This window comes from Theileria parva, chromosome 1, assembly GCF_000165365.1.
Source record: "Theileria parva strain Muguga chromosome 1, complete sequence, whole genome shotgun sequence".
In the NCBI taxonomy this organism is placed as follows: Eukaryota; Apicomplexa; class Aconoidasida; order Piroplasmida; family Theileriidae; genus Theileria; species Theileria parva.
The window spans coordinates 1788542-1812164 of record NC_007344.1 but is presented as its reverse complement, the minus strand read 5'-3'; the positions used below and the strand labels follow the sequence as shown (position 1 = coordinate 1812164).

Sequence of the window (23623 nt, the reverse complement as noted above, 5' to 3'; positions counted from 1 at the left end):
TGCAGCACTGATATTTAATTTTAAGGAAGATTCATAAAATTATCATATTGTGAGGATATTACTTGACTATAAAGCACTGATATAAACTGAAACATCTCATAAAGTGATAATTTAATAGTAATTCAGAATCTGTATAATATTTTCCATTGATTGATATAATTATCAAGGTGGATGAAATTATAAAGCTGTGATAATTTGCATAAATAATTTGTAAAATTTAGTTTTGTATAAATTTGAAGAGGAAATAGATTTAAATTGGTGTATAATTCTTGTATTACTGTATCTGATACGCCCAACAATGATATGATCAGTAATATCAATTAATCAATTCGTAGTAGTATTTTTCAACATATTAAATTAATTTTCTGTATTTCTGAATTCGGCGGAAATTAATTTTGATATAGAATCTCAGCTTCCAAATTATTTAATTCTCCACTAATTTATCGTAAATTGATTATTTGAATGTAAGGCCTTTATTCTTATTTTATTCTATAACTCTCAATATTCTATAGCGGCCTATTTCCCGTATAATTTAATATTAATAATGCCAATATTTTTTTGATATAACGGTGATATAATTGTTTAGATTCTAAAATGGTTTACAAAGGCGGCAAAGCAAATCGTTCACCATCTTGTGTTTTTGTAGGAAATCTTCCCGACAGGGTCGATGAAAGGGATATTCAGGACCTTTTCGATAAAGTATTTTTCTTATTCATTCATTTATTTATCTAATTATTTGATTATATCATATTAATGATAATTTGTAGTTTGGAGAAATAAAAGATATTGACATAAAGCATGGCAAAACATCAAATTACACTTCATATGCCTTTATAGAGTTTGCCAGTGTCAGATCTGCTGAGGACGCTGTAGATTCTCGCGACGGCTACGAATATGATAGATACAGACTTAGGGTCGAGTTCGCCGGAGAAAAGAGACCTAGAAGATATCCCAGTTACGAGAGACCAAGAGATCGTGACAGATCAAACAGATATCCTCCACCAACCAGGTTTATATTTTAATTTATAATTTAGATATTCTATATAACTTATAACTACAGATTATATACATACTTATTACATATTATACCCTATATACGTAGTTATTAGTATATTATACTCTATATACATAAGCATATATGTAAAATTGTTATAGAACTGATTATCGTTTGGTAATATCGAATCTGCCTCATGGATGCAGGTGGCAGCATTTGAAGGACCACATGAGAAAGGCTGGTCCCGTTGGTTACGTAAATATAGTCCACGGAAAGGGGTTTGTGGACTTCCTGCACAAGTCTGACATGAAGTATGCCATTAGGAAACTCGATGGCTCAGAGCTCAGCACTCCAGACGACAGCTGCCGTATTAGAGTCAAAAAAGACGAATACAGGAGGTCTAGGTCTAGGTCCAGGCACAGGTCATATGATAGGAGGTCGAGATCCGTGTCTGACCGCAGGAGTAGGTCTGTGAGGTCAAGGTCGCCCTACGACAGGAGATCAAGGTCTCTTTCCGACAAGAGAAGTAGGTCAGATAGGTCCCGTTCACCATATGAGAGGAGGTCTAGGTCACTTTCTGACCGTAGAAGTCGGTCTGTGAGATCAGTTTCTGACAGAAGCAGATCACCTTACGATAAGCGCCCCAGATCACGCGACAGGTCACCTTCAGATAGGACCAGGAGCCGTTCTAGGAGCGTTTCAGACAGAAGATCATACGAGAGAAGCCGTTCAGAAGAGCGTCTGAAGCTCGACTCTGACCTTGAACCCATGAAACACACTTACGATAGAGATGCAGAAACTGAAACTGCTGCTGAAACATATAGAGAAAGTCCACTTAAAGTATGAATTTATTAATCCGCAAGGTATTTAATATATACTTGTATATTTAGATAGTATAAATGGTATTACAACTTTTTATTTGTTTTGATCGTTATTTTCGTTTAAAAGAATGCTACTGTACTCGATCCCGAACAACCGTCAGCCTGACGGTCGTACGGCCTCTCAGAATTGATTTTGGAATTTGTGTCAAAAGTGATAGAAAACACGAACAAATTGCTGAAACAGAGGCTTTAACCCATTAAAAGTAATTAAAGTGTTTTAATAATGATATACTATGTACTATTCTACGAGGTTTAGTATATTACAGTGTGTGGAGTTGATTAGTGAGAAGCCTGAGGTGATTTTGGTCCACAAATAGTGAAGCCACGGTTAAAAAAGACCTCCGAGCCTTTTTAGTTATTTTTCTTCCAATACTGTCTGTAAAAATAGTTTAAAATATAATATATTACTTGGGATATTGAAAATTGAAACAAGTGAAGATCTTTTTATGGTGCCCATAACGGTATCTATAAAATAATACAAAATTATAAAATAAACCCTTATCTCTTCTATTTTTTATAGCTTTGTATAAGCAGTCCCAGTTGCGTTTTAAATGCGGTACGGTAACCTAGACAAAATCTAACAGAATAGTAAGATACTGCAGTGGTGAATAACAAGGGGATCAGCTTGTCGGTGGAAACAAATCTGTTATAAAAGTTTAAAAACTCCACACTCAGTGAGGAATATCTAAAAACCATTGTCAATACATAGTTTATGTATGTTTTATAGAAAATACCCTGAAAGCTCAACGAATTTAATCAAATCCTCTTCCTACAAATTTATACACATACATTTATATATATATATATATATGTATATAACGAATGGTATAAAGAGGTACTATGAGTGATTTGTCGGAATTTGAATCCTAAAAATTAATGAAATTAGTAAAATAAAATACCTTTAAAAGAAGTTTAAGTCGGTGGAAACGTAAAAAGTAGATTCTTGGAAACACTGCAATGTATTTATTAATCAGGTCCAGTGATTTGGAACCACAAATCCTGGTGTACAAACTGAGCAAATTCTTATTCGGCAATCTCTCATACTCCAAGTACGTTAACAGTACATCCTCCAACTCCACTCTAAATATTCATTAACATATAAATTAATACACAATATATAATTAAATCAATATTAAAGTAAAATTATGTAATAAAGTACATGAAATCTGGAGGAACACTCTGTGGATAGATGTTAGTGAGTGTTTCGATGTGTTTTACGACCCATTTATAGTGTTTTGCAACTTCATGAATCTCCAAATTCCACTCATTACAACGTCTAAAACAAGATTAATAGGCCTTAAAACATACCTGGTGACCTCATTAACTATGCCAGAATAATCCCTTTTTAAAGCTAATAGGCGTACTAAATGTTCCAGTATCAAAGGCCTCTGAAAATAATATTGTAGTCTTTACACTGTTAATAATATTTTGAATGAATTTTTACCAGTTTAGGACTTGTCGCAGCAGAAATTGTTAAAAATTTATTGAAAATTTTATCCACAGATTCATTTTTAAAATATCTAAAAGTTCATTTATCAGTAGAAATTATGAGTTAAATCTAAGTAAAACAAGTTACATGTGAAAAATTGATATAATGTAATTGAAAAGATCTTGTGGAATATGGCCTTCAGGAGGTATAGAACTCAGGAATATGGTTGCGATATCAATGGCATACTTATTACTCTCCTCAGTGTTGTAAGAGAGGAGAGTCTTCCCTAAGTGCAGAAGCTTGGAGTTAGACTCGCTGATTAAACTCTGGGAATGACGCTTAGAGACACTGCGCTCATTATGACTAGTAGGAGTTTTGGAGTTAGACTCTAAATTTATCACCTCAGATTCTTCAGAATCCATGACATAACACAGTTGTGTATGTATAATATTCTTTCCATAATTTACTATAATTTAAAGTACAATTTTACAAATATGTAAAGATAAAAAAGGGAATTAAATGTGTAGAAATTTCGTGAAGAGGAAAAATAATAGTCACTTGATTCCATTGGGCTTCAATATAAACTATTCATAAATTATTTCATTATATTTTAAATTCACTTTGAGTTATCTCGATTTGTTTTAATTGGTGTGGATGATAAATTATTTAAAATACTTGGTGTGGTTTCTGGTGATTACTGAATAATGTCGAGATTATTTTTGAGGTTGTTATTTTGTGTTATTCTCTTTAAATTTGCTCTTGGGACTAGTTATTACAAGGATTCTAAGGTCTTGGAGGTTAAAGAAGACGATTTTGACAATAAAGTGAAGAGTTTTAAAGTCACACTAGTCAAATTTTACAATGAATCGTATTTTCAAATTAGTTTAATTTTAACGCAATTATTTTATAAATTATGTAATTTTTTACATAAAATTGATAAATTCGAGTGCAATTCTCTTTAGGTGTAAGAAATGTGTAGAGTTTTCAGAAGTGTATAAAAATTTGGCTAACATCTTTCATGATTTGGTTCAAGTTGTAGCCGTTAAAGACGAGAATGTGTCAAAGAAATATAAAGTTAAGTCATTCCCATCACTAAAACTGTTCCTTGGAAATGGTATTACACATTTTACAATATACCACCAATTCGTTCTCATCTTATTTCTTTAGGAAAGGAGTCTGAACCTGATGTGGTAGACGTTGATGAAGGTAGGGACTTGGATGACTTGGTTTCTTTTACATTGAAAAACCTTAAAAAACACGTTAAACACAGAGCTGCAAAATTCATTCCGAAAGGTAATCTTTTTATTTACTGACAATTTTGATTAGACTCGAAGAAGGTTGTTGTTCAACTAACTTCTGACAACTTTCACTCATTAGTCACTGATGACACCTATAACCAGTGGTATGTATAACTAACTTCTAACCTTTGTAATCTTTAGGTTGGTCAAATTTTATGCTCCTTGGTGTGGACACTGTAAAAACCTTGAGCCTGAATGGATGAGTTTGCCTAAAAAGAGTAAAGGAGTTAAAGTCGGAAGAGTAGATTGTACCTCTCATCAATCTCTTTGCGCACAATTCAACGTTAAGGTATTATTTATCCATTGTGTTTGATCAATCGGTTATATATATATATTACTACGTTGCTACTTTTAATCCAAATCTTTCATTGATATGTAAACTTTTACTGGGTTACAACGACAACATATTTGTTTATAGGGATATCCTACAATATTATTATTTAACAAGGGAGAAAAGAACCCTAAAACTGCTATGAATTATGAAGGCCAGAGAACCGCTGCTGATATTTTAGCATTTGCGAAGAAGAATGATAAGGCTCTATCCCCTCCAACTCATGCCACTTTAGTAGCAGAATTGAAAGAGAAATGTAGTGGTCCTCTTTGTCTTTTGTTCTTTTTCAAACCCTCAACGAAGGAAGAAAATCTCAAGACTCTCAAGAACTTTGCCTCAAAACATACTGCTCCATTTGCTCTGGCATACTCCTTAGGTATTTTTAGACAATTTGCATAATATAAAATATATATAATAAGCTCTATCTTATTTGATTCGTAGTTGGTGAGAATGAACAGTGGGAAAGAGTCTTTGGGTTAAAGGAGTTTCCGGCTGTAGTTGGCTTAAATTTAGCAAAAGGTGTTTATTTGCCCTTAAATTCCGAGTTTTCCAAGGTTTCTCAATCATGTTCATATGTTTATAGGAAAATTTGAATAAATTCGTCAAGTCAATACTATCTGGGAAGGCCACTGGTATTAAACTCTCTGATGACCTCAAGGACACGAATGATGAATTATAACATTAATGTAGTACGTACTGTACATATTCTGTATGTTATTTGGTCCAAACGATGTTGAAGATTAATTTTTGTTATGATTTACACTCCGATTTTGTGTAATACTTGTGTAACATGGTATATTATATACAGTATACTACATGGTGTATACATACTATAGTACAATAAATACTACATAAACACACTTGTGTAGTAATATGTATATAAAATGTAAAATATATATTAAGTATGTAAAGTGGTTATTCCCACTCTATTGTTGCTGGTTCCTTGTTAGTAATATCAAGTACTACACGATTAACGCCTGGAACTTCTGAGGTTATCCTGTGGGAAATGCGGTCCAAGACTTCATAATCAAAGTAGACCCACTTTGCAGTGACGAAATCCTTTGTTTTAACACACCGTACAACTACAGTGGTTCCATAAACACGTTGTCCCCTGACTAGTCCAGTGCTCTTTAAATCAGGTAAGTAAACGCAAAAGTATTGTGAAACGTCGGCCTTGGCTTTCTCAACCTCCTCGCGTACAATCTTATCAGCCATACGCACCTTTTGTACATTTTCAGGTGTTAAAGCACCAAGAACACGGACACCTAGGCCAGGGCCTGGGAATGGCTGACGATTAAAAGTCTCCTCTGACATCTTAAGAAGCCTTCCGAGCTCGCGAACTTCCTCTTTAAACAGGTACCTGACGGGTTCAATGAGTTCAAATTTCATCCTTTCAGGTAAACCTCCGACGTTGTGGTGTGATTTTACAGGTAACTTGCTGCGCCTATTAAGCTCACTTTCTATAATGTCCGGATATATTGTCCCCTGAAGAAGTAAACAGTTCTTCTCATTAAAGCCCAATTCCTTAATTGCCCTTTCAAACTCCTCAATGTACACTCTTCCAATGATTTTCCTCTTCATTTCAGGGTCGGTTACACCGGATAATTCTTTGAAAAATACGTTTTGAGAGTGTCTTACAGTAAGTTTAATGCCTGGAACCTCTTTTCTGACCCTTTTCTCACATTCTGCAATCTCATTATGTCTCATTAGACCAGTGTCGACCATAACGCCGTGGAAGCGGTCACCAATGACCGACTGGACCATTTTGGCTGAGACAGTGCTGTCAACTCCACCTGAAAGGGCTGCAACCACATTCTTATCAGATCCACACTGTTCTTTTATGCGTTCCAACTCCCTCTCAAGATACTCGGGGAGGTTCCATGTTTTATCACACTTACAGACCTTATACAGGAAGTTGTGTAAGATTGTATTTCCCTTTTCAGTATCTACGGACTCTGGATGAAAGTAAAGGCAAAATAGGTTATAATCTGAGTTGTAAAGACCAACAGGGGCATCAGAATGGTTCGCAATAACTTCAAATCCCGAGGGAACTGACTCAACGCTGTCCAGAGTGTTCAGAAAAACTGTCAAACTATTTGGCACACTGTCAAAGAGCTCACTACTCTTCAAAGAACATTTGGTAACAACGTAATCCTTGTTGTCGGTCTTTCTCAATTTAGCGCCAAACGACTTTGCAACCGACATCATCCCAAAGGAAAGTGAGAGTACGGGCACTTTATGACCCTTGAGAGTGTCCAAAAGTGACTTCTCAACACTTAAAACATCCTCGTCAAAGACACTTTCGTTACCTCCAACCAGGAAAACTCCGCTTGGCAAATTCTTCTTATCTAGTCCCTTAAACTTCTCAAGGCTTTCTAACTCACATCTGACCCCTAGTTCCCTAACAGCCCTTACCAAAGTTGACGAAAAGGTACATCCAAAATCTAAAACTAATACCCAACTGTTAGATTCTTTCATTCAGTATTGCAGCTATTTTCTGTCAACGAAATATCAATTTATGGTTAGTAAATCACAGAGAAATCTTATTTTATAGTTATTTGATTCCTAATTTCTATGTTACTTGGTTAAATATTAATTTACATAAAATACCGTTGTTCTTATATACAGTTGGTTTGATGGTTTCCTTTTGCCGTTGTGGCACTTTTCTACTCCTTTATAATTTTTCTAAAATTGATAAAAAAATAATAAAAAACCAGAAATTTAAAATATGATTATTTCAGGGAAGACTAGGAGCCACACAACATATATGAGACGAATAAGCGAATAAATAATAATCTAGGTCCAGATAAGCGTTAAAATATAAGATTATATCAAATTAATATTATACACAAGGTTCATCACGTAAGAAAAGGCTGCGTCGTAGTAGTTGAGGTGGAGAATCCACTTTGCGTGTTTTTTTACAAAGTTCGTCGAGTTTGCAACTGCAAATGACATGTCAACGAGTTCCATGATTTCCACATCATTATCGCCGTCTCCTATAAATGCACAGGACTCTGGTCTGGTCTTCTCATGTTTCATTAACGTCACAATCGCGTCGGCCTTTGTAACTCCAAGGGGGCAGAACTCCATCAGGTATGAGAATCCCATATTCCTCACCGAGTAGTGCACGCCTAGGAATGATTTCTCGAGTCTAACTTTCCTCGACGATGTCACGATTGAAATGATTTTCTTCTTCGACAACTCTTCCACAGTTGTGATGGTTGGGTTCGGGACTTTGATGGTTCTGATCATGTAAAGTATCTTCTCATCAACTTCCTTCAGAGAGTAATGACCCATAGGGTCATAGAACAGAAACTGTTCCTCTGCGCCGTTCGAGACTGCGAACTCTAGGATTTCATTGAGAAAAACTTCCGGGAAGTACGTCAGGCTTATTAGTTTTCCGGCACTGTCGTAGATCACCGTCCCGTTTAGATATATTCCTGGAAACCCGGAGTATCCCGTATCCTCAAAAAACTCATCTCCAAATGAATATCTCAAAGTAGAAAAAGGCCTCCCTATTCAAATCAATTAATTTATAATCACATTAATCAATGTATTTATTTATCGTATTGATATTAGTAAGTAAAATTTCTAAATTAAATAAGTAAATTTATAATAATTTCTTGATAAATTTAAGAGTACCTGTGCAGAAGAAAGGAGAGAACCCTAAACTCTTAACCCTTTTAAATGCCTGAACATTCTTACTAAAAATGTTCTCATCTGGGTGGTAAAAAGTCTGATCAATATCAATTGCGAAAAACTCGGGTGGAATTTCGGGAGGAATAAAGTCGAAAATGTTCGGCTTTATGGGCGTTTCAGTGTGGAAATCATTTAACTGAGGAGGCGGTTTACGAATCTTGCCGTCCTTCTCAAGTTCCTCCAACTTTCGCTCATGGAACAAGCGCTCTAATCTTGCTACATTACTTATTTCCTCCATCGATTAAATACTTTAAAATTGCTAAACGATGGGTAACGTGAATTAATGTGTGAAAAGTGTACATCAAGGGGTATATGAAAAGATATAGTAATATTTTGAAAAAAGAATGAAAATTATTAAAATGGTCAGGTATTGAATAAATACGGAGAGTCGGAAAGTCAGAATATTATAGAATCTTTCGACGGACTTTAAAAATGGCATAGATTAAAAAACTGACATAAACTTGAAATATATTGTATTAAAAATTAAAATTACACTATTTAATACTACAAATTTATTTTACATAATTTTAAGCTGTATATTACTATTTAGATCTCATGGATGGGGGTACGGTTATGCACATAAATTGTACATTTAAATAATTACACAATTCACTCAAAAATAATGATAAGAGAACAAACACATAGAATAACCATGATTAATATGTGAAATGTATAATTTTGGGAAATATAAAATTTAACGTTTTAAAAACTGTTAAGATTATTTAGTTTTCATATTACCCATACCACCTCCGTAAATACATGGAAATGATACTAAAAAGTGCATTCCAGGCTCCAAATCTCCAAATCCTGTCGTACCACCTAAGCAAAATATTGACATTATAGGCGATTATTGAGGGATTATTAAATTAATATACTTGTATTAACATAAATAAGATAAATCTAAAATCTGGTGTACCGCAAAACAGTCTTCTATCCTGTGGATGATAACCTAGGAGTTCCTCTTCTTCTTGTAACTGGAACTTGGCCTCTTCAACGAATGGCGCCAAATATGGTATAAATGGATCATAATTTTGCTCCTCCAGTGGAGGATATATCCTTAACATACTGATTTGCATACCTCTGGCTATTCTCCTGAAACGAGCAGTTGCCAAATCTGGCGTTAATATAGATAAAGCTCTTTCAATTATTGGTTCTCTTTCACACATTAAATCGTCGTACAACAACCCTAACCATATTTATACAGTTATTTACATAAATGTGTAAAGTATTACCGTGTTCTCTCAGATATCTGGTTAAACAAGCATGATGCCAGCGTTCATATGGGCCTGAAATGGCTCTAAAGTACCAAGGGGCTATGAATTTACGGTATACCTTCTGGAAAAAGCCTGGTCCTTTCTGTATCTGAGTGTAACGGTACGTAGGAGCAAGAGAGCGAGACTTGGTAGCAGCTGAGAATTTGGCCACAACTTTGCCTAGTTTTCTATTCAAATTCATCAGTGAAAAATAAATTATAAAGTAAAATTTTCAAATATTTATACGGTGATAATTTAGTGAGTGTCAAATATTAAAAAATTGTGGTAAATGATATATTTTCATAAATTATTGTTAAAAATCATAAATAAATATGCTGAAGGATAAAATTGTGGGCAAACAAAAGGATACAAAATAAATAAAGTGATATTTAGATATCGGGCGTGGAATAGAAATTTATAGACAGTAAATTATTGTAATTAATATATATAATTGTATAACAAAATTTAAAATATTAGAATATTACAACAATTTAAGATGGCCTGTAATTTTATCCAAAAGAGGTTCAGGTCCTATACAACATCAAGATATGGCATACACATACACTACTACAGTATAATTAACTTAATATTGTTATATGGTGATATTTATAATTTTATATTTATAGTATAATGGATGTGTAAAGTATACCCGGGCCTACTGCGATAACTGTACAAGATCCGGAAGGAATTTGTGTCCTTCCCTAAACAAAATTAATTAAATATAGAATTTACAGCATCTATAGTCACATGTGTGTTTACACCTTTTAATTTTGCTTGTTTTTTTATCTCTCTCATTTCATCGTAATCCTATTAATAAAATATTATATCAAATATTTATTAATAACATTGTAAATAACTGGAATAATATTGAAAATACGTTGATTTTTAAAACAACTTTCTTTTGGCCATCATTGAACCATTTATATACATACGGATTATTATTCCTAACGGAATCTGCATAAGCTCCAATAGAGGCATGACCACATTGAGCTGCTATTTTACCCTTACCCATGCATAAATCTATTACATTAACATTGTTATAATGAATAAATAAAGGATAGCTATCTGTTCAAATGATTAGGAAAATGGTAAGATCATGTTATATAATGTGTAGAAGATACCTGTTCTAACGCATAGAACGAGTTTATATTCTCCATTGAAATCTTCTGAATTTTTATACCTTAAAATTTTATAAACAAATGTGTATAAAAGAAGTTTAAAATATGAGCAAAAGAGGTGAAGAGGCTTATTTGAAATAACACCAAGGAAGTAAAAAAGAACAAAAAATAATAATCTTTCTCTTTTATTATTATGATAATGGCTTGATTTAATTTGGTGATATATTTTTTTTACATATTCAATCAACATATTAATATATTAAATATTTTATTTTATAGAATCACATTACATATTATTATTGCACATTATTATATATATTTATTATTTTTATAAATATTATTTTAATTTATTTTAATTGTTATTAAATTTTATATTTTAATAAAATTATATACAAATGGATGAATTGTATGAATCATGTGAAAGAGGTGAAGAGATTTTCATATCACCTCTTGACCCTTTAGTATCGCAACAAATCGCCAATATCAACGTCAATGAAGCCTCTGATATGGTCAACTACCTTTACTCTGAAAGTCCAATTCAGTTCAAGGGCAAATATATCACCGACCTGAAGTTCAAATTAACATCAACTCATTTTAATGATACTCATTCTTCTTCAGGAGATTCTGATAATCCAGATGTAGAATTAGGATACGACTATTTAGTATCAATGGGTTGTAGAAACTGTGGTTCGTTTGTAGATTTTAAAAACACCCATATGTTCTTCGGCTTTGATGATTCAACTGAAGATCAACCCAGACACAAACCAAATAAGTTTTTAAAGTGTGAAAACTGTGATTCAATCATTTCACCAATTTTTACCAAAAATCAGTCAGACTCTTACTATAATATGATGGATACAGGTAATTCTATACTATCACGATTGTATATATAATATGTTCAGACAAAGAAGGAGATGATAAAGTATATTTATATGGGATGAGGAGTGCGTACATATTTGATGAGAATGAGAAGCAATGGTGGAAGGACTCAGTTTACGGCTCATACTCGAGTAACAAGTTACTTCAGGCCAAAACGGCAAATAAATCAGGGAAACAAACTGTCAAGTACAACTGTGAAAAGTGCGGACACGACACTCATCTATATTCCACATTCCAAGCCAGGTCTGCCGATGAAGGAATGTCAATCATGTACGAGTGTATCAAGTGTAAAAACCGTGTTGTCATCTCAACATAGTCTCCATGGAGTTATAGATTTTAATACACACTTACAGTATGATATAATGTTGTTGCTGCGTTTAAATATATTAGAGAGTGTAGAAATTTTAATTATTGTTTACAGAGTTAAGTTGATCGTTGAGAAGTTGTTCCCGTTTCTTCTTTTTCTCTAAGTTACGAAGTTTGTGTTTAACTTTGCCACCTCTATGTCTTCTGAAATTGTAAATTCTATTATTATTTAATAAATTAGGGGAATTCTCAATAGGTATAATAAAATTAGGTGTAAAATATACTTTATTAAAAGGGTTGAATAAATTATTTTTTAAAGAAATAAAAAATGGGTTAGAATAAATGTTAAAAAATTTATTCCTAACCTCAAACATAAAATTATAATATAGTACAGAAAAAGTTAAATAATTATGATACTGTAACACTATAATTGGCAATTTTGTAGTATATGATCTTTTATTTTAAAAAATTATCTTCATGATTTTTAAATAATTTTTTATTTTAATTATAATTAATTGTATTATATGATTTGTTATTTATTATATTGTAAGAATTGTACAGTAATAACTTGAAATGTGTAAAATATTGATATATTCATGAAAAAAGAGAAGTCGTTGGTAATTGACGGCCAAACAGAAGTAGATGATCTGGCCTTTGTGTCTCATTTTGCCACAGTAATTCACTTTACACACCAAATAATTTTCAGAACGAATATACTAAAATAAATGAACTAAAAACTTTTAAAAATAATATCCCCAAATCGTACCTTATTGATACATTAACGTATTTTTTATAAAAATTATGAAAGCGTTCTTAATAATCTGTTTTAGGTCAAAACCTCTGGGATTAGATCTATCGCAACTCAATCTTGAAAACGAGGATATTGATTTTTCAGATTCCGATGTTGAATATGAGTCACTAAAGGACGTTTTATCCCCAAATCAAATTCATACAGCGTATTTTTAAAACTATGATTTTATTTTTTCAGACAATTAACCCCTGATTTTAAGGATCCACTAGATAATCTAAGGGTTCTATCACTATATAACATTAAATATATACATATAATAATATAATATAACATTATATTATTGTTTTAGATAATTGATACTGTTGATTTGCCCGAAAAGGTATCTGAAGAATTGCCGATTAGTAGAATTGGAACCTGTAAATCATTCTTTGATGATATTCTCATTATACACTCTTCACCAGTAATATTTACTCTATCATATCAATACAATTGTAAAATATATTTTTAGGGTAGTGGAGTGTTAGATTTGGGTTCAATAATATGTAAAGATGATAGAACAATCTTGGGCACGGTAAATGATACTTTTGGACCTACGGATCACCCATATTATATGGTCATTCTTACAAACAAATCATCATCAATACAACCGGTACACTGAATTAGGCTGTTAATTATTGATTTAGGATGAATTATTATACTGTGACGTGAAACATAGTACATTTATTGGTGATCAAACTTCACATACAGATACTGTGTATGTTATAGATATGTGTATACCCCTGTATAGTGATGAATCGGAAGATGAACAGTTAGAAGAAAAGTGTTTTAATAAATTAAAGCAATCCTATAAAGATTTGTAAAACGTTTATTTAGTAATTTGATTTTTTTACACAATAGTTCATTTTTGACACCATGTATACTTTCTACAGTTAATATATTATTTTTAATTTTATTTACGTTTTTTATAATAAATTTATTTTTTAAATTTTTAAAATAATTTAACAGTGTGATTAATGACAAATTCTGGTGATGTAGATTCTACAAGTGAAGGTGTTTCTAGAAGTACCGCTTCATGGCTAACTCATAGGCTTTATATCCCACCAAATACAGTTAAACGCCATAAACCTTCTCAGAATACACCTAATGCTGTTAATAAGGCCAATACGGTTGGTTACAGATTGGGAAATAATGTAAATTATAATTTTAATGATGAATATGACCCGAGATACCCCAATGAATATGAAAAGGTGACAAAACTGCTTTCAATTAAATCGCATACTAAAACTCCTCAGCCTATTCAACTGACTCCTAACACTCCAAGTCACGCTCCACTCTCAGGTATTACTTTATTCCACTATATACTTATTGTAGGCGACGAGATGTTAAAGATAAGATTAGAAGCCATGAAAAAATCAGAAGTATACACAGAAAAACCTACGACACAGAGTGTAACAGCTACCACACAGCCTAAAAAGACTGAACAGCCTGTTGCATTGAAAATGATGGAGAAAATGGGCTGGAAAGGACAAGGTTTGGGTAAAAATGAACAAGGAATGGTAACGCCTCTAGTAGCTAAATCTATAGGTAAAAACAGCGCCATCATTATTAATGCTCCTAACAAACCTGTTCCAATCACCTTACCTAATGCCAATATATCTAATAATACTGTAACTAATGTTCCAACTACCGTGGAAAAGGTTAAGGATGAGGTAAAAATAGACGAAAAGGATTTGAGTAGAATATGTATAATATTATTTAAAGGGAATAGGAAGGTTGAGTTGGATGAATTAGAGGAGGTTTTAACAGAATTTGGTACAATTATCGATATTAAATTGTTAAATGAGGAAATGTGTAATAAGCTGTTGCAAGATCAAAGATATAGTGAAGTAGTTGGCAAATTTAAGCCAGATTCCTCAATTGTTGTGTGTGAATATGAGACCGAAGAACAGTCAAAAAGATTATTTTTGGAATATAATAATAAATTCCTGATGGAATCCAGTGTGTCAGTGCTATTTCTATCTCCAGCACTTTACTCTCAATTTTAACTTAATTTACTCGATTTTTATACTTTATGTATTATTTTAAGGGTATTGTATATGATATAAGCCGTTAATTTGGTTTAGATCTAAAAAAAGCCCATAAACCTAGTATGGAATCAAGGTGCAAGCACAGTAGTATTATAAATAAAGAATTCCAGTGATAATTTGACTCAAAATTTTAATCGTAAATATTTCTTAATTTATTTATTGTTATAATTTTATAGTTTTTGTGCAAATTAATTTAAACAAGCGATTTTTACATCTCACAGTTATGACTTTAAGGAAAATTTTTATTTAAGTCTGACCAAATATGTAAAAGAACAACTTTAACAAAATGGCAACAATAGGCAAGATTCCAATGTTTTTACTTTTTTACGTCATCACTTTTCTCAACATTAAACTTACACATCAGGTTGACGGAGGTATCTTTCAACTAATAACTTTATCCACAATCACATTTTATTTTATTAATATTTACAATGTTTAAATAATATTTTCTTGGTTTAATAATGTTTTAGTTGTCAAAAGGGTCGTTCGTGTTGACAGTAATTTCTCTACACATCTACAATACTCCCAGATTTTTACATTATATACACATATTTGTTGTTTTTTCTACTTATATTTGTTTATGACTGTTTAGATTTTTTGGTTGATGGGAGGAATCCTTTGGACCTCGTTAAGTGTCCTGACAACTCAAGTTTCTATTACCTCCAGGCCTACGGAGTTTGTAAGGCTGATGTGAATAACATTAGTGACGATACTAAGGTCTGGTTCCCTGCTGACCACGTACCTGCTGATAAAAGAGCCGGCCAGGACACTGCTGAGAACAACAAGGTATCCGCTAACCCTCTGATAAAGGCCTACTACAAATATTGTGAGACCTTTTTTAACGAAAAGAAAAAGTGCTCCTTATCTATTAACAAGGTTGAAGAAGGCGAAGATCGTTTCAAAACTGAAGACGGTCTAACTTGTGCTTATCAAGGGAAATCCATCTTCAATGGCGTTCTTTTCTGCATCCGTATCCCCTACACTAGTTATCCCAAATAACTCAGATAAATATAATATTAGTAATTTCTTCCTTATATTCCGTATAGAGAATGAGGGTTCTGCTGTTAAAGAGGGTGAGGAAGTGACTCTGGTTGGTTTTAGGGGTGTTCCTTTGGAGCCAGTGTGTCCTGAGGATCGCAAGATCAAGACCGTAACAGCCTTTATCTATGGTCCAAAGCTGACGAATAAGGGTTTTGTTGAATCTTTTTACGGAGAAGCCAAGGATAAATGCGACGGAAACGAAAGCTGCTCTCTTGAGTTTGAAGATACTGGCCGTTTCCTCAGATACAGGCTTTACACCTACAGATGCGTTGAATAACACTTATCCCTGCTCCAATAATTTATCGTATCATGTACTCATTAGTCATATACAATCTTATAAATAGTTTGTATATCGTGGTATGTTATTGATTGGAAATTATTCCATTAATTTCTTCCCGCAAATCGCTGATTTTATGCAGTATGTTACAAGGGTCACCAATTCTACTTATGATTTCAGATGCCTGAAAGTATACATTCATTTGTTTCATTACCCTATTGAGTGATATCATTGCATTGTACATATCTGGTACTCTATAGTATGAACATCCTATAACACAGATAATCAAACTAAATTACACAAACAAGTGGATATTAATGGTAGTTAAGAAATAACAATAACTATAATACCTAGATTATAGTATAGTAGTGATATGAGGCGGTGGTTAATATCACCAGATGTGGCTGTGAGTAATATTCTTATGGCATCTTCATAATATTCGCAGGCCTAAACTGGTAGTGTTTGCGGATTTATTACCTCATTATAATTCTCTTGTAAATGCGATATATTGGCGAGGTTGTTTAACGAATATACTGAACATAAGTTACTCTCTGGAGTATTAAGATGCGTACTACAGCCATATGCAAAGAAACATTCTTACTCAATTGATAGAGATTCCAGTAATGTTGATTTTGATGCTTCAATCTCTCCCAAATCACGCATTACAACGCCTACATTGGATTACATAGTTATAAGTATATAGAGATGTGCGTAATGGTGTGTGTAGAGAAAATAAATAAATCACTTTGAAAGTAGAATCTAACCGAGTAAACATAATACGTTAGCAACCTCTCTTGAGTTATGGCCTTTAATTTTCTTCCAAATTTCATAAGATTTTATATAATTCTCCTTGGCTTTATTTATATGTTCAAGTGATTGATGCTGTACCATACCCAACTCTAACATAAAATCAGCACTAATTACATTATCTAAATAATAATCATGTAATTACATCAATAACATTGTAAAGAAGTAAATAATATTATGAATATGATACCTGAATATGAATTTGCGATATCTGGAGAATAAAAGTCCAATGTCATAAGCTTGAGTTTAAGTGATTCCTCCAACATTTTAATATGGTCTTTTAACTCATTTTCTTTTATATTATATCTAAAAATAGTATTTCTAGGTGAAGTGCTGAAAAATTAGTAAATAGTGTTAAAGTTACCCTGTGATTAAAAGAGTATCTTTGGGACCGTAGGATATGGTAATGGTTTCATCTTTGGTGTTATTTTCTGTATTTGCTGTCGAAAATGATCTTGAAAGGATTAATCTTTGGTTATTGTTTAAATTTCTTAAAATTGGTGTAGAATTCCATTTTTTAAGTGAATTCAGTTCAAACCTTCTATTAAAACAAATATTATAAAATATATTCCTTATCATCACAATATAGAAGCTTTATTGAGCAAGTTATAAAGAATAATATACATAATTAGTTTACACAAAATGTAAAAATCATACAGTTATTTGTGAATTTATTCAATAAAATGGAATAAACCATTGTGTTTTACAATAATTAAAAGGGTAGTAAAAAACAAAATAAAGAGTAGAATGGTTAAATATAATAAAAATTAAAGGAATCTTTAAATATCGTATTTTTACTTTACTAATGTGTATTATTTCATACTGTTGGGTTACTGAGTCATTTTTATAATTATTATTTTTCTCTGAACCAATAAATTTTTTGTTTTATTAAACAATTGGAGTATTATTAATTTTTTTAAATCAGTTAAACTATTATTATATAATTGGGTTTTGAAAATGCCTCCCGTTAGTAAAGTTAATTTGGGCGATTGTCGTTTTTACGAACAAAAATTCCCTGAGCCAGAGGATCTCGTCATGGTCAAAGTTAATCGAATTGAAAATCAAGGAGTGTATGTATCATTACTGGAATATGATGATCGTGAAGGTATTTTAGATTCAATTTATTATTCAATTTAAATTTTATAATAATTTCTTAGGATTAATTTTACTGAATGAATTAAGTAAAAGGCGCTATCGTAGTATAAACAAATTGGTCAAAATTGGAAGACACGAAGTAGTTTTGGTTCTGAGAGTTGATCCCTTAAAGGGATACATAGATTTGTCCAAGCGTAGAGTCACTCCTGAGGACATTATCAAATGTGAAGAAAAGTTTTCAAAATCTAAAAAAGTACATCAAACTGTCAGACACATTGCCCAAGTATGTTACATACTTCTGTGTATTCATACTCAATTATGTTCAAATTTGTCGTATTAATGTTGTGTATAGAAGCACGGAATATCGGTTGAGGAGTTGAATAGGGAATGTATTTGGCCACTGTATAAAGCATATCCACATGCTCTTGATGCGCTTAAGGTAATTCTAATTTTAGTTATTACTTATCAGTTACTCCTACTACTTACTAAGGTTTGTAGAATTAATTTTTTTATAGGAGGCTGCCTCTAATAAAGAGAATGTATTTAAGAATATATCAATATCACAAGAAGTCATCGACTCACTCTTACAAGACATACAATTAAGACTTGTCCCCCAGGCTCTTAAACTTAAGTATTAACCATTCACATTTAGTTATTATTATGTTAGTATAATGTAAGAGTCCGACTTCAAATTCCTGTTAATGAATATTAACGGCGCCAAGAGTCGGAATAAAAATATGAAACTATGTGTAACTAAATGCTTTTTTAACTATTTAGTAAGGTTGTTTCATACACTCCAATCCCCTATTAAGCATTTTATAATATGTAACTGTTAACAATCTTACAATTGTTTTAGATGTAGTGTTGATGTATGGTGTTTCGGGCCTGAAGGTATCAACGCAGTTAAAATGTCACTTGGAAAAGCCAAACTGTTAGATCCACAGGTAATACACACAACACATTTATATGAGTGTGTAATAAATTCGTAGATTTCAATAAGATTAATTGCTCCTCCACAATATGAAATTTTAACATCCTGTTTCGACAAGGAAGCTGGTCTGGCACTCATGAATCAGGTTTAATCAGAATATAATATACACATTTAAATATAATTACAGTTAAACAGTGTAGTATAAGTTGTATACGAGCATGAATAAATGAGTTTAGACGTTGGAAGTGATTGAAAAGAATATTAAATCATTTGCCGGAGGCGACTTTAAGCAGAAGTGCGAAGTGGTTGTAATTGGAGATGACGAGAAACACCTGGAGGACCTTCTTGAGCTCCATGAAACCACAGATGAGGAGGAAGGAGATGAGGATGAAGAAGAGGAAGATGAGGGAATGGGAAGAGTAGATGAGTCAATGCTACCCCCAAACTTATCTAATGAGGTGGAAGACGAAGAAGAATCTGACGAATAATTTAATTATAACAGTCACATACATATTATAAAATAATATAAATAATTGTTGAATATATATTATATTTAAGCCCCCTATTAAGAGTGATTTGAGTACAGAATTATTAGTAAAATTTTCAAAAATATATAAAACTGTAATTTTAGAAATTTTAACGTTTAATTTGTAAATGATTGTGTTTAAACTAATTTAAGAATGGAGTAGTAACTTATAGTGTTACCGGAATCTGTTTCAGCATTATAATGAAGTAAAATAATCTAAACATTGGATTAAATAGCGTTTTAAAATGGTTTTGGCCGAGTTAAGTAATCAAATAACAAAGGCGTTTCGCAAACTCCACTCAACGACAGTTATTTCAGAAGCTGTAACACTTTTTACATAATTATTTATCTTTTTTCACAGTTATTTTATCATATAAGGATAAAATAATTGTGTTTTGTTTTAATTTTGATGTTTAGGTCATTGAGGAGGTGATTGGCGACATAGTACGAGCACTCTTAATGGCAGATGTTAACGTGAAGTTGGTACATAAGCTGAAGGAAAATGTTAAGCGGCTTAATAAAAACAATGCAGATATGATTGGAGCAAATAAACGACGTTATTTGCAAAAGGTAACGATTTTAGATTATTTATGATTTATTATTAATTTTAAAATCTGTACAAATTCTCTAACTTTGTGTATAGATTGTGGTTGACGAGTTGGTAAATATGTTAACAACGGAGAAGAAACCGTTCGAGCCGAAAAAGGGCAGATGTAACGTAATCATGTTCGTTGGGCTTCAAGGAGCAGGGAAAACAACAAGTTGCACTAAATTTGCATATCATTATCAACGTAAAGGTGTGTATTTTTAGTTAATTTAACATTGGTATGTAACAGACTGACTAATTTGTAGGCTGGAGAACTGCTTTGATATGTGCAGATACGTTCCGTGCTGGTGCCTTTGACCAGCTTAAGCAGAACGCTGCTAAGGTTAAGATTTCCTTTTACGGTAGTTACAGCGAGGCTAACCCAGCCAAGGTTGCAGCTGACGGTGTTGCACGTTTTAAGGAGGAGAAGTATGACATGATCATCGTCGACACTTCTGGTCGACACAAGCAAGAAGACGCTCTCTTTGATGAGATGAAGCTCATTTATGACGCAGTACAACCAGACGAAGTTGTATTCGTCATGGACTCTCACATCGGACAGGCCTGTTATGACCAGGCTGCAGCTTTTAATAAAGCCGTTGACGTTGGCTCTGTTATTATTACAAAGCTGGATGGTCATGCCAAAGGAGGTGGAGCCCTTTCAGCGTATGTGACCACTAGTTATATATACATTTGAATGTTTTATTATAATCTGTTTTTAGGGTATCTGCAACTAATTCGCCTATAATTTTTATCGGAACCGGTGAACATTTTGATGATTTTGAGCCCTTTGATCCCAAATCATTCATTTCACGTCTTCTAGGTATTTTCACTTACTTTACACAGAATTAAGTAAATACTAATAAACATATATGTTTATAAAATGGTTTAGGATTTGGAGATATAAATGGATTAATAAATACATTGAAGGATGTGATAAATTTAGACGATAAACCTGACCTCTTGGACAGGATTGCCTCTGCTAAGTTTACCATTCGAGATATGTACGACCAGTTTCAAGTATCAAAATACTGATTTCACAATACCACTCGCATACTATTTTATAATATTTATTTAATATAACTAATGCAATTTTTAGAATTTATTAAAAATGGCTCCAATTGGGAAGGTAATGTCAATGCTGCCAGGAATACCGCCTGAACTTCTACAAGCAGGAAGGGAACAAGAAGGTGTAGATCGCATTAAAAGGTTCATGATCATTATGGATTCAATGACAGATGAAGGTATGATTAAATCTAGCTTATGCTATATTGACTTGTTTATTCTATACTTTAATAAAACAGCTCTTAAAATATGATTAGAGTTGGATTGTGAGAAACCGTTAAATGGTTCTAGAATAATGAGGATTGCCAAAGGTTCAGGATCATCTCCACACGAAATCAGTTTTCTAATTGATCAACATAAAACGTATTTTTATTAAATATATTATACACCTGCATATCGTCCCACCTACCTACTCAAACAATTAATATGTTGTCAGATTACAGAAGATGGTTGGAAGCATGGGAAAGATGGGTTTGAATAAGGATAATGCAATGCAGAACATAATGAGGAACCCGAATCAGCTTTTGAATAAGATGCAGACCATGATTGACCCAAGGTTGTTGAACCAGATGGGAGGAGCAGGAAATATCATGAAACTCATGAAGGAATTCTCGCAAAATGACGACTTGCAATCATTGATGAAGCAAATGAAAAGATAATATTCTTTATATATGATACTAATTTATGTAGAAAATTTGTATGATATTAGGTTCGGTTAGTTTCTGGAATGGCAGTGGTGTATTTAGGGTAGTCCATAAAGTAGTAATCGCCAGAAGTGATGGCAGGACTTTCTTGAAGAAAAATGCCCAACCATTCCATGGCCCTCTCGACGTTCTCCTCAAAGCCGAAGAGAGTAACAATGCTCTCCTTAATGTTGCCAACCTCAAAGTTCTGCTTGCCAGCAATGATTTCAACGCCGGAAGCATTTCTGAGCTGCATGCACCTGCGGCCAGTGTCCTGGAGTAAAATGCGCTTCCTGTCGGCAGGAACAACGAGGTTTAACTCGAACTTCACCTTGACAGTGCGGCCGGAGAGGAACTCCAAAGACTTGTCGTCGAGGGCCAAAATATCGCTTTGAATAATCTTGTAAAGGGGCCTGAGGCCGTGCAAAATGTCGACCAGATTGCCCTGGAAGAGAAGTGTAGTGTTAGTCCTATGACAAGGATATCCCACGCCAGTAAAGTCGCCCTTTGCTCCCCTGCCAGACTGCGTGAGCTTGAATTGGTACTTGCTTTGAAGGCGCTTTAGGTGAGCGCCATTCTTTCCAATGTAGAGCCCAGCAACAGCGTGGTTGACAACGATCTTAATAAGGCAGGAACACTTGACACAGGAGGCCAGAGGAAAGGAATACTGATGGTCTTCGCCCAGGGAGTCATTGAGTCCGTCCGACACGTCGTCCAGTTGGTTGCCCCTGAAAGTACTTGAAGTGGAGGAATCCAGGGTGCTTCCGTCCTCGCTATTGGCGCAGTTCGTGTTAACGTACTTTTTAAGTAAGTCGACACACGTTAGGAGGACGTTGTATGAGTTGGTCATCTCCTCACGGATTCGTAAGATTGACAGGTAAATGTCGTTGATTGAGCTGCACAAAACATTGTAGTCAGTCCTTTGATCATCGCCACGGTTAAATAACTCGCGCAAGTAGCTCTTTGCCTCGTCGTTATCGAGCCAGGAGTAGTCGTCGCCGTCAATATCTTCAAAATTGCAGATCATTATTGGCACGCCCATCTCAAGTCTACGCACACTTTTTATAATTATTAATACTATTTTTACACACTTTACACACCTTTTACAGTATATAATGGCATAAAACAGTATGATGGACTAAAAATGAGGTAAAAATGAATATCAGAAAACGGCCGTATGAATTTTCAAGTAAGTATAAGTACGAATTCTTTAAGTATGAAATTCTGACAAAAATCACATAAACGAATAAATCCAGACAATTATGATTAATTAACAAGAGTCTCATTAATCAAATCGGGATTCCATTGAATGGCTAGCTGAATAACTAGCCATTTTGACAAATCTGAGACATTTTTGTCAAAAAAAGTCCAAATATAGACTCTTAACTAGTTCTAATTATAATAAAAACCATTTTTATTATAATATTTAGAATATTTGGTAAAAATTATTAAATATTAAAGTTTTATTTGGAATGTCATTTTTAAAATGATTGAAAATAGGTCAGAAATACCTTTTTACCCATTTTTTCTTATATTTAAATAAAATATAATTAATCTTTATTAAATAAATTTTAAAAGAATGTGTT

The 23623-nt window shown here is 33.1% G+C and overlaps 16 protein-coding genes across 16 annotated transcripts; 8 read left to right on the top strand and 8 right to left on the bottom strand.

The window, feature by feature from the left end:
* Nucleotides 1-283: 283 nt before the first annotated feature.
* On the top strand, nucleotides 284-1868 carry srsf1b (RNA recognition motif family protein). The gene is made up of 4 exons (XM_761293.2): nucleotides 284-464; nucleotides 587-699; nucleotides 768-1009; nucleotides 1156-1868. The coding sequence occupies exons 2-4, from the start codon at nucleotides 595-597 to the stop codon at nucleotides 1838-1840; spliced, it is 1032 nt and encodes a 343-aa protein (XP_766386.1). The 5' UTR covers nucleotides 284-464; nucleotides 587-594; the 3' UTR covers nucleotides 1841-1868.
* Nucleotides 1869-1935: 67 nt separating this feature from the next.
* TpMuguga_01g00864 (uncharacterized protein) lies at nucleotides 1936-3849 on the bottom strand (the record flags this gene model as incomplete). The annotated part of the gene is made up of 12 exons (XM_761292.2): nucleotides 3452-3849; nucleotides 3320-3395; nucleotides 3184-3263; nucleotides 3035-3151; nucleotides 2775-2955; nucleotides 2715-2741; nucleotides 2610-2644; nucleotides 2473-2560; nucleotides 2372-2441; nucleotides 2284-2340; nucleotides 2140-2251; nucleotides 1936-2050 (listed from the first exon to the last, which is right to left on the bottom strand). The coding sequence occupies exons 1-12, from the start codon at nucleotides 3724-3726 to the stop codon at nucleotides 1936-1938; spliced, it is 1233 nt and encodes a 410-aa protein (XP_766385.2). The 5' UTR covers nucleotides 3727-3849.
* PDIL2-3 (Thioredoxin family protein) lies at nucleotides 3834-5634 on the top strand. Its single transcript, XM_761291.2, has 8 exons — nucleotides 3834-4172; nucleotides 4267-4418; nucleotides 4472-4597; nucleotides 4631-4706; nucleotides 4744-4891; nucleotides 5021-5309; nucleotides 5375-5487; nucleotides 5517-5634. Exons 1-8 carry the CDS (start codon nucleotides 4009-4011, stop codon nucleotides 5610-5612), a joined length of 1164 nt encoding a protein of 387 aa, XP_766384.1. The 5' UTR covers nucleotides 3834-4008; the 3' UTR covers nucleotides 5613-5634.
* A 181-nt stretch (nucleotides 5635-5815) lies between these two features.
* GUA1 (GMP synthase (glutamine-hydrolyzing) domain protein) lies at nucleotides 5816-7650 on the bottom strand. Its single transcript, XM_761290.2, has 2 exons — nucleotides 7544-7650; nucleotides 5816-7505 (listed from the first exon to the last, which is right to left on the bottom strand). The coding sequence occupies exon 2, from the start codon at nucleotides 7409-7411 to the stop codon at nucleotides 5849-5851; it is 1563 nt and encodes a 520-aa protein (XP_766383.1). The 5' UTR covers nucleotides 7412-7505; nucleotides 7544-7650; the 3' UTR covers nucleotides 5816-5848.
* A 104-nt stretch (nucleotides 7651-7754) lies between these two features.
* TpMuguga_01g00861 (haloacid dehalogenase-like hydrolase family protein) lies at nucleotides 7755-9165 on the bottom strand. Its single transcript, XM_761289.2, has 2 exons — nucleotides 8576-9165; nucleotides 7755-8448 (listed from the first exon to the last, which is right to left on the bottom strand). The coding sequence occupies exons 1-2, from the start codon at nucleotides 8868-8870 to the stop codon at nucleotides 7760-7762; spliced, it is 984 nt and encodes a 327-aa protein (XP_766382.1). The 5' UTR covers nucleotides 8871-9165; the 3' UTR covers nucleotides 7755-7759.
* Nucleotides 9166-9308: 143 nt separating this feature from the next.
* On the bottom strand, nucleotides 9309-10268 carry TpMuguga_01g00860 (Ubiquinol-cytochrome C reductase complex 14kD subunit family protein). Its single transcript, XM_761288.2, has 3 exons — nucleotides 9865-10268; nucleotides 9549-9818; nucleotides 9309-9451 (listed from the first exon to the last, which is right to left on the bottom strand). Exons 1-3 carry the CDS (start codon nucleotides 10085-10087, stop codon nucleotides 9351-9353), a joined length of 594 nt encoding a protein of 197 aa, XP_766381.1. The 5' UTR covers nucleotides 10088-10268; the 3' UTR covers nucleotides 9309-9350.
* A 76-nt stretch (nucleotides 10269-10344) lies between these two features.
* On the bottom strand, nucleotides 10345-11295 carry PTRH2 (Peptidyl-tRNA hydrolase PTH2 family protein). Its single transcript, XM_061305089.1, has 5 exons — nucleotides 11007-11295; nucleotides 10763-10905; nucleotides 10618-10692; nucleotides 10535-10586; nucleotides 10345-10416 (listed from the first exon to the last, which is right to left on the bottom strand). The coding sequence occupies exons 1-5, from the start codon at nucleotides 11251-11253 to the stop codon at nucleotides 10367-10369; spliced, it is 567 nt and encodes a 188-aa protein (XP_061161661.1). The 5' UTR covers nucleotides 11254-11295; the 3' UTR covers nucleotides 10345-10366.
* On the top strand, nucleotides 11289-12264 carry TpMuguga_01g00858 (Transcription factor S-II (TFIIS) family protein). Its single transcript, XM_761286.2, has 2 exons — nucleotides 11289-11864; nucleotides 11906-12264. Exons 1-2 carry the CDS (start codon nucleotides 11399-11401, stop codon nucleotides 12196-12198), a joined length of 759 nt encoding a protein of 252 aa, XP_766379.1. The 5' UTR covers nucleotides 11289-11398; the 3' UTR covers nucleotides 12199-12264.
* TpMuguga_01g02840 (uncharacterized protein) lies at nucleotides 12176-12598 on the bottom strand. Its single transcript, XM_061305284.1, has one exon. The coding sequence runs from the start codon at nucleotides 12560-12562 to the stop codon at nucleotides 12287-12289; it is 276 nt and encodes a 91-aa protein (XP_061162018.1). The 5' UTR covers nucleotides 12563-12598; the 3' UTR covers nucleotides 12176-12286.
* Nucleotides 12599-12634: 36 nt separating this feature from the next.
* TpMuguga_01g00857 (Gar1/Naf1 RNA binding region family protein) lies at nucleotides 12635-13833 on the top strand. The gene is made up of 8 exons (XM_061305088.1): nucleotides 12635-12862; nucleotides 12895-12950; nucleotides 13019-13144; nucleotides 13177-13219; nucleotides 13289-13399; nucleotides 13448-13588; nucleotides 13623-13693; nucleotides 13727-13833. Exons 1-8 carry the CDS (start codon nucleotides 12785-12787, stop codon nucleotides 13797-13799), a joined length of 699 nt encoding a protein of 232 aa, XP_061161660.1. The 5' UTR covers nucleotides 12635-12784; the 3' UTR covers nucleotides 13800-13833.
* Nucleotides 13834-13874: 41 nt separating this feature from the next.
* TpMuguga_01g00856 (G-patch domain protein) lies at nucleotides 13875-15005 on the top strand. Its single transcript, XM_761284.2, has 2 exons — nucleotides 13876-14277; nucleotides 14311-15005. The coding sequence occupies exons 1-2, from the start codon at nucleotides 13953-13955 to the stop codon at nucleotides 14982-14984; spliced, it is 999 nt and encodes a 332-aa protein (XP_766377.1). The 5' UTR covers nucleotides 13876-13952; the 3' UTR covers nucleotides 14985-15005.
* TpMuguga_01g00855 (uncharacterized protein) lies at nucleotides 15006-16381 on the top strand. The gene is made up of 6 exons (XM_761283.2): nucleotides 15006-15026; nucleotides 15063-15099; nucleotides 15203-15400; nucleotides 15497-15523; nucleotides 15619-15996; nucleotides 16073-16381. Exons 3-6 carry the CDS (start codon nucleotides 15313-15315, stop codon nucleotides 16342-16344), a joined length of 765 nt encoding a protein of 254 aa, XP_766376.1. The 5' UTR covers nucleotides 15006-15026; nucleotides 15063-15099; nucleotides 15203-15312; the 3' UTR covers nucleotides 16345-16381.
* TpMuguga_01g00854 (Tetratricopeptide repeat family protein) lies at nucleotides 15897-17940 on the bottom strand. Its single transcript, XM_761282.2, has 8 exons — nucleotides 17516-17940; nucleotides 17342-17457; nucleotides 17109-17243; nucleotides 16946-17015; nucleotides 16822-16915; nucleotides 16695-16791; nucleotides 16559-16614; nucleotides 15897-16528 (listed from the first exon to the last, which is right to left on the bottom strand). The coding sequence occupies exons 1-8, from the start codon at nucleotides 17728-17730 to the stop codon at nucleotides 16430-16432; spliced, it is 882 nt and encodes a 293-aa protein (XP_766375.2). The 5' UTR covers nucleotides 17731-17940; the 3' UTR covers nucleotides 15897-16429.
* Nucleotides 17941-17994: 54 nt separating this feature from the next.
* tif211 (Eukaryotic translation initiation factor 2 subunit alpha) lies at nucleotides 17995-19718 on the top strand. The gene is made up of 7 exons (XM_061305087.1): nucleotides 17995-18256; nucleotides 18309-18529; nucleotides 18599-18685; nucleotides 18762-18877; nucleotides 19103-19190; nucleotides 19236-19322; nucleotides 19414-19718. The coding sequence occupies exons 1-7, from the start codon at nucleotides 18109-18111 to the stop codon at nucleotides 19663-19665; spliced, it is 999 nt and encodes a 332-aa protein (XP_061161659.1). The 5' UTR covers nucleotides 17995-18108; the 3' UTR covers nucleotides 19666-19718.
* Nucleotides 19719-19784: 66 nt separating this feature from the next.
* TpMuguga_01g00852 (signal recognition particle protein SRP54) lies at nucleotides 19785-22029 on the top strand. Its single transcript, XM_761280.2, has 9 exons — nucleotides 19785-20026; nucleotides 20121-20273; nucleotides 20347-20500; nucleotides 20556-20955; nucleotides 21012-21112; nucleotides 21182-21309; nucleotides 21389-21533; nucleotides 21612-21717; nucleotides 21791-22029. The coding sequence occupies exons 1-9, from the start codon at nucleotides 19949-19951 to the stop codon at nucleotides 22011-22013; spliced, it is 1488 nt and encodes a 495-aa protein (XP_766373.1). The 5' UTR covers nucleotides 19785-19948; the 3' UTR covers nucleotides 22014-22029.
* A 14-nt stretch (nucleotides 22030-22043) lies between these two features.
* Nucleotides 22044-23271, bottom strand: TpMuguga_01g00851 (uncharacterized protein). The gene is made up of 2 exons (XM_761279.2): nucleotides 23138-23271; nucleotides 22044-23095 (listed from the first exon to the last, which is right to left on the bottom strand). Exon 2 carries the CDS (start codon nucleotides 23077-23079, stop codon nucleotides 22060-22062), a length of 1020 nt encoding a protein of 339 aa, XP_766372.2. The 5' UTR covers nucleotides 23080-23095; nucleotides 23138-23271; the 3' UTR covers nucleotides 22044-22059.
* Nucleotides 23272-23623: the final 352 nt, after the last annotated feature.